This window comes from Schistocerca americana, chromosome 2 (assembly GCF_021461395.2).
Source record: "Schistocerca americana isolate TAMUIC-IGC-003095 chromosome 2, iqSchAmer2.1, whole genome shotgun sequence".
In the NCBI taxonomy this organism is placed as follows: domain Eukaryota; kingdom Metazoa; phylum Arthropoda; class Insecta; order Orthoptera; family Acrididae; genus Schistocerca; species Schistocerca americana.
In genome coordinates this window covers 438419659-438427253 of record NC_060120.1, presented here as the reverse complement: position 1 = coordinate 438427253, position 7595 = coordinate 438419659, and the positions used below count along the sequence as shown (strand labels likewise).

General features: G+C 44.3%; 1 protein-coding gene across 1 annotated transcript in view; it reads right to left on the bottom strand.

The window, feature by feature from the left end:
- Nucleotides 1-430: 430 nt before the first annotated feature.
- LOC124594075 (ATP-binding cassette sub-family C member 4-like) overlaps nucleotides 431-7595 on the bottom strand; it is a 282274-nt gene continuing 275109 nt past the window's right edge. Inside the window, exons 24-25 of the mRNA XM_047132426.1 lie at nucleotides 746-856; nucleotides 431-666 (exon numbers count right to left, since the gene is read on the bottom strand). Of these exons, the coding sequence (XP_046988382.1) occupies nucleotides 604-666; nucleotides 746-856 (174 nt within the window). The 3' untranslated portion in view covers nucleotides 431-603. The remainder of the gene's footprint in view (nucleotides 667-745; nucleotides 857-7595) is intronic.

Here is a 7595-nt window from a genome sequence, read left to right as displayed (position 1 = left end):
CCAGCCACTCTCCATTCCTACCGTTCTCTATGCCACAATCAGTTGTGAGTGAAGTGATAAAAATAATAACAAAGCTTTTATAGTGTTGAAAAATAAATAACTAAGAACACTGTAAATTTAAGCGGGTGTGTAGTATGTGTGTACACTCTTGGTAACATTTTTTGTGAAACAAGAAAGATAATGCAGTTAGTTACTAAACAGCGAAGAAAGAAATAATTCTCAGACGGAAGTTTGTGTGTTTAACACGTGAAATAGTTGAACCCATTGTCAGAACTTAGTTACAATTGTATAACTTTTGGTCGCAGAGTCAATCTACACATAGCCGCATCGCTTACAGAAAGCACATTTTACAAGTTGCATGAAAACAACATATGTCACAGCCAATTTTGAGAATTCTCTATTTATTACTTTCTTTCATGCAAACGTTGGTTCATGGCTAGGACGTTAACAGCATGTCTCACTGTCTGTAACAAGTAATAACTACTATTGTTTCTCATTCACTAATATCACAGTTGCTTACAAGAACATTTACACTGAGAAATGCTTTTGCTTCAGCTCCCCCAGCAAGGCACTGTACTTACGATGAGGCACGCTGACGGAGCTTCAAAGTTTTGTAATCTGCTCATTCTTTGTTTCTTCTGTTGTAGCAGTTAACTCAGCATAGCTCTGGAAACATCGCAGAAGTTCGTGTCAAGCTACTTACATGTACTGACATAAATATCAATCTACAGCAGAAAATGCTCACCTCCTTAGCAACATTTTTTAACTGTTCCGCCATTGCAGTTCCCGTCTCTTCTACAAGCTTTGACAGAAAACCACTTGGATTTTGCAACAAAATGTGAGGGTGATCGTATTCCTGAAGAAAGAAATTAGGGTTTTATAGTGTCAGTAGTCATATTTGAAAAGCGTTATCCTAGAAACATGATTCAACATCAAGGATACCTAAGAAATTTCTCTGGTTGCAAATGATTCAAGAACCCACATTCAAACATCTAACGGAAATGCAGCCACGTAACGTATTTGACAATCGCCCAAAATTAGACCAGTGTACAAAGCACAAACGCAACAACGAAACGTTGCGGTGCTGCAGAGGAGGTTAGCTCTCCGTTTGTTGACTGGGACATGTTAATCCAAGACTAATGCACTAAAGAGCCAAAGAAACTGATACACCTACTTAATAACGTGCAGGGCCCTGCAAACACACAGCAGGGCCGCAGTACGGCGTAGCATGGACTCGACTAATGTCTGAAGTAGTGCTGGAGGGAAATGACACCATGGATCCTGCAGGGCTGTCCATAAATCAGGTAAAAGTACGAGGGGTGGAGATCTCTTCTGAACAGCTTGTTGCAAGGCATGCCAGATATGCTCAATAATGTTCATGTCTGGGGATTTTGGCGGCCAGCGGAAGTGTTTAAACTCAGAGGAGCGTTCCTGGAGCCAATCTGTAGCAATTCTGGATGTGTGGGGTGTCGCATTTTCCTGTTAGAATTGCCCAAGTCCATCGGAATGCATAATGGACAAGAATCAATGCAGGTGATCAGACAGGCTGCTTACGTATGTGTCACCTGTCAGAGTCGTATGTAGACGTATCGGGGGTCCTATATCACTCCAACTGCACTCGCCCCACACCATTACACAGCCTCCACCAACTTGAAAACTCCCCTGCTGACATGCAGGGTCCATGGATTCATGAGGTTGTCTCCATACTCGTAAAGCTTTGTGTCATGAAGTCATCAAGGGTACACGAGTGGGCCTTCGGCTCCGAAAGCTCATATCGATGATTTTTCGATGAGTGGTTCGTACGCTGACACTTGTTGATTGCCCAGCATTGAAATCTGCAGCAATTAGAAGAACGGTTGCACTTCTGTCACGCTGAACGATTCTCTTCAGTTGTCGTTTGTCCCGTTCTTGCAGGATCTTTTTCCGGCCTCAGCGATGTCGGAGGTTTGATACTTTACCGAATGCCTGATATTCATGGTACATTCGTGAAATGGTCTTACGGGAAAATCCCCACTTCATCGCTACCTAGGAGATGCGGTGTCCCATCTCACGTGCGCCGACAATAACGCCATGTTCAAACTCACTTCCATTTTCATAACCTGCAATTGCAGCAGCGGATATCGATCTAACAACTGCGCCAGACACTTGTCGTCTTATAGAGGCGTTGCCGACCGCAGCGTCGTATTCTGCCTGCTTACATATCCCTATATTTGAATAAACATGCCTATACCAGTTTCTATGGCGCTTCAATGTATCAATAGGCGAGAAGGCTGCATTATTTTCACTTAGAGCGGATCCAGTTTATTTTACGTGCGGGCTAGGGCAACACTATAGTGGTGTTGGACAAGCAGGATTGCGTTCGAAGAATGGAGTATCTACTGTCTGGTTTAGCGTATCGCAGAATCGGCGCTAATCGTACAAAAAGTGTAGGAAGACCAACAGTCTCCTGAAGGAAAGTTCCTCGTCGCAGTAGACCATCACAAGTCTTTTATTGTAGTGGCCTCTGAAGATCCATGAGAAAGGTGCTCCTCTTAGGCCAACTGCAACATTGGTGCTTCGACATATCGTTTAGTAAAACACCTTACTACTCTGTTCAGCCAGCTAGTTTCGTCGCTGTAAGCATCACATAAAGCACACTGTGGATTTCTTACGTCAATTAGAGGGATTGCAATGGAATGACTCCTGGCTCTCGTTCCACTGTCTGATTTGTTATTATTAATTGAGCTTAGGTTCGGCGTTGAATTGACGATATGTGTTGGCTTCCACTTAATTTCTATTCGCTGACGAGTACTTTGAACAGACGGATGCAGTTGTGATGGGAAGCTCGTTGTCACTTATTATTGCGAATTTGTTTATGGAAGACATCGAGGAATGTCCGTTGGAGTCTGCAGCATTGAGACCTGCATTTTTTTTTTCAGTTATCTAGAAGTATACTTTTCTTGTTTGGCTTCATGGTATCGAGAACTTAAACAGCTTTTTAGATCTTCTGAATTCAAATCACGCAAATATTTGTTTCACGAGATAGGTGGAAAAGAAAACCTTCCCCTCCTTGACGTGTCGATCAGGAGGAAGGTGTATGGTACGTTGGGATAAGCCGTTTATAGGGAGCCAAATTACAATAATTTGTGTCTATAGGCCGATATTTGTCATCATCATGCTCAACGTGAAGGAGTACCTTGTATCTTGGTTCATAGGTCCCTTGTCATCTCTGTCGCTGACAGTTTGTCAGGTGAGTATCTACTGTCTGGTTTAGCGTATCGCAGAATCGGCGCTAATCGTACAAAAAGTGTAGAAAGACCAACAGTCTCCTGAAGGAAAGTTCCTTGTCGCAGGAGATCATCACAAGTCTTTTATTGTGTCTTTGCTTCTGTGGTGGCACTAGTATTTACGGTGTGTGTGCGTGCGTGCGTGTGTGTGTTTTATCTTTCGCTATTTTCCTGTATTCTATCGTCAGAATGGTTACAGTAAAAGATCAGATGTGAATTGCGCTATTGACCAACTGGGCCTTGGGTGAATAATGGTAATACCAAGGTTGCACCAAAGTCTACGGACTTTGTGTCTTACGCAGGAAATATTTCCAACTCGATTGATCGTGCTTTGTGGAAATCGCTTGTAAAAGGCGTCTTTTAGCACCATCTAAGATTAGATCTCTTATAGGATCTGTAACGGACGATATTGGTTTGCGTAAGGCGACTGTGCATCGTTTTCCTTGTAGTTGAGGTACATCGTACGAGGTGCATTCAAGTTCTAAGGCCTCCGACTTTTTTTCTAATTAACTACTCACCGGAAATCGATGAAACTGGCGTTACTTCTCGACGTAATCGCCCTGCAGACGTACACATTTTTCACAACGCTGACGCCATGATTCCATGGCAGCGGCGAAGGCTTCTTTAGGAGTCTGTTTTGACCACTGGAAAATCGCTGAGGCAATAGCAGCGCGGCTGGTGAATGTGCGGCCACGGAGAGTGTCTTTCATTGTTGGAAAAACCCAAAAGTCACTAGGAGACAGGTCAGGTGAGTAGAGAGCATGAGGAATCACTTCAAAGTTGTTATCACGAAGAAACTGTTGCGTAACGTTAGCTCGATGTGCGGGTGCGTTGTCTTGGTGAAACAGCACACGCGCAGCCCTTCCCGGACGTTTTTGTTGCAGTGCAGGAAGGAATTCGTTTTTCAAAACATTTTCGTTGGATGCACTTGTTGCCGTAGTGTCCTTTGGAACGCAATGGGTAAGGATTACGCCCTCGTTGTCCCAGAACATGGACACCATCATTTTTTCAGCACTGGCGGTTACCCGAAATTTTTTTGGTGGTGGTGAATCTGTGTGCTTCCATTGAGCTGACTGGCGCTTTGTTTCTGGATTGAAAAATGGCATCCACGTCTCATCCATTGTCTCAACCGACGAAAAGAAAGTCCCATTCATGCTGTCGTTGCGCATCAACATTGCTTGGCAACATGCCACACGGGCAGCCATGTGGTCGTCCGTCAGCATTCGTGGCACCCACCTGGATGACACTTCTCGCATTTTCAGGTAGTCATGCAGGATTGTGTGCACAGAACCCACAGAAATGCCAACTCTGGAGGCGATCTGTTCAACAGTCATTCGGCGATCCCCCGAAACAATTCTCTCCACTTTCTCGATCATGTCGTCAGAGCGTCTCGTGCGAGCCCGAGGTCGTTTCGGTTTGTTGTCACACGATGTTCTGCCTTCATTAAACTGTCGCACCCACGAACGCACTTTCGACACATCGATAACTCCATCACCACATGTCTCCTTCAACTGTCGATGAATTTCAATTGGTTTCACACCACGCAAATTCAGAAAACGAATGATTGCACGCTGTTCAAGTAAGGAAAACGTCGCCATTTTAAGTATTTAAAACAGTTCTCATTCTCGCCGCTGGCGGTAAAATTCCATCTGCCGTACGGTGCTGCCATTTATGGGACGTATTTGCAATGAACACGGTCTCATTTTAAAACAATGCGCATGTTTCTATCTCTTTCCAGCCTGGAGAAAAAAAATCGGAGGCCTTAGAACTTGAATGCACCTCGTATATTGGTCAGACCATCAGGACCGTGGAAGACCGGTGTACAGAGCGCAAGCGTCACACAATTTTACAACAGCCGAACAAATCTTCCTACTGTAGAACATTGTCTTGGCACGGTAGTCCTACGGAGTAAAGTAATATAGAGATCCAGGCATGAACTTTCAGCTTTTGAGATAGCGTCGGTATGGAAGCAGTTGAAATTAAATTAACGAGTGACCTTATAAATATAGATGGACGTTTTTGCTTAAATTCTGCGTGGAATCGTGGTCATTCCCGTTTCAAGAAACAGAGAGACGAAGTCAATGCTACCTCACCTGCTGGTTATTAATATTCAATATCGGTAACTTCTGACATCAGTCATCTTTGCTTCTGTGGTGGCACTAGTATTTACAGTGTGTGTGCGTGTGTGCGTGCGTGCGGGTGTGTGTGTGTTTTATCTTTCGCTATTTCCCTGTATGCTCTACAAACCGAGCTTGTAAATACTTTTGCATCGCGCTTGCTTGCTGCATTTGCACCTTGAAAATGACAGGTTGTGCACCTGTCGAAATATCGGAGGATGTTGAAGACGTCACCAGCTGCATTCCCTTAAGTTATCTGAATATTTCACACACCGGGGGAAACTCATGTTCCATGACGACTATATGTTTCACAATGGTCATACGGTCGTCAAAAACACAACTGACTGAAAAATACACTAGTGTCCACAATAAAAGCAAGAAATGGGTATTACGCGAGGTTGGGTTTATTTTACCACGAAACAGTATAAACAGATGATAGTAAAGTAGAAGCAAGGTAAAGAATACAGAACATAAATAACTGCTATACACAAAATGTTAAACAAAAATTTTCTTCGTTTTCCAACTTACTGGATTTGCTCACACATTCCGACAACTGGTTAATGTACTTAGTACGGACTGTGAGCACGTCTCGCAACAATACAAGCCCGACGATGACAGGGCATGGTGTGAATGATGTCACCACTCTCATGTTGAGGCTATAACGCCCATTCTTCCTCGAGAGCTGCTCACAAGTCTTGAAGAGTGGTTGATGTATGCTGATGAGTTGCAACCTGTCTCCCTAGTGCATCCCAAATGTTCTATGGGATTCAAATCGGGAGAGCGAGCAGTCTACGCCATGAGTGCAACACTTTCCGTTTCCAAGAAAACATCAACCCCCTGTTCTGTATGAGGTCGAGCGTTATCGTCCATCAATACGAATTCTGCATCCGCCTCTCCTCGCAACAACTGCACATGAGAGTCCCAAGATTTCGTCACGATACTTGATAGTAGTTAAACCTTGCCGATTCATGCGTACAATTTCACGAAGAGGAGTTCGAGTGGTCTACATAATCCCTGCCCACACGATTAGGGATCCTCCTTGATATCTGTGTCTTTACACAATGCTTGAGTCCCGAAATCCAGTTCCTCGTTCCTAACAGATGCGAATGCTTGGAGAATCACTACCAGACCAAATCGGGCCTTTCTGTGGAAAGAACACTGGTCCGCAGACCATCGTCCAGGTGGTGCGTCGGCGACTCCACTCTAGACGCTCCCTTCTGTGAAGGGTACACATACAGCAAGTCTCTGACAACAAAGGCCACCCTGCCGAAGCCTTCTGTACACCGTTTGCCTCGGTACAACACGTCCAGTGGATGCTGCGAGGTCAAATGCCAGTTGTCGTGCAGTACTAAGGCGGTACCGTCGTCCCCTTGAAGCCAAACAACACTCCTCTCTTTCTGATATCACACGTCGGTCGGCTCTGCCCTGGTCTTCGGGATACTGTTTCGGCCTCTATTAAATGTCGCCACATCCGTGAAACAATAGAACGACTCACATTAAAGCATCGGGCCTCATCAGTTTGCAACTGTCCTACTTTCATTCTCTCCACCGCAGAGAGTCTGATAGGCGTCTTCTTTGTGCCATATCGTCCTGTCTGTGGCTGTACACACAGCACGCACTACACCGTTTGATAGGTGCCCTGACGTCATCGTTGCCGTGGTTATCCGTTGACCGGAATGCCACCTTCCATGCAGAACACGATTGTACGAAGATCTGTCGAAAGTTTGTATGACTACACCATGAATTACACACAAGACGGGGAAACAGCGGTTTGTTGCTTTAATTTTGGACATCACTGTACATTCATCAGGTCATTATGCCGCAGTTGACAGTTTTCTTTGATTTTTTATTGTCATGACGTTGACAGTAACATGGCATCCAAGAAAAACAGCGAAGTCTGTAACACTTATTTATGCTGGTCTATGGTTCAAATTTCCTGGTTGCAAAAACCAAATAATAATTCAAACTCACAACATTATCTTTTGCCCTATAATCTAAGCCACCTATAGTTGTTTTATGTAATGGCTAAAGGGTTGAGTGAGCCAGAACTTCAACCGATTCATTGAGGATGTAAGTGACATTTATTTCTCACTGACGAGAATCGCAGTAAATAGTTGGTTGTTTGCGTTTGGTCCATACTAGTCAGATTTTCAACGGGATTGCTGTGCCGATGGATTCCGAGATTTTTAAATTCAACAAATACGAAATCAGC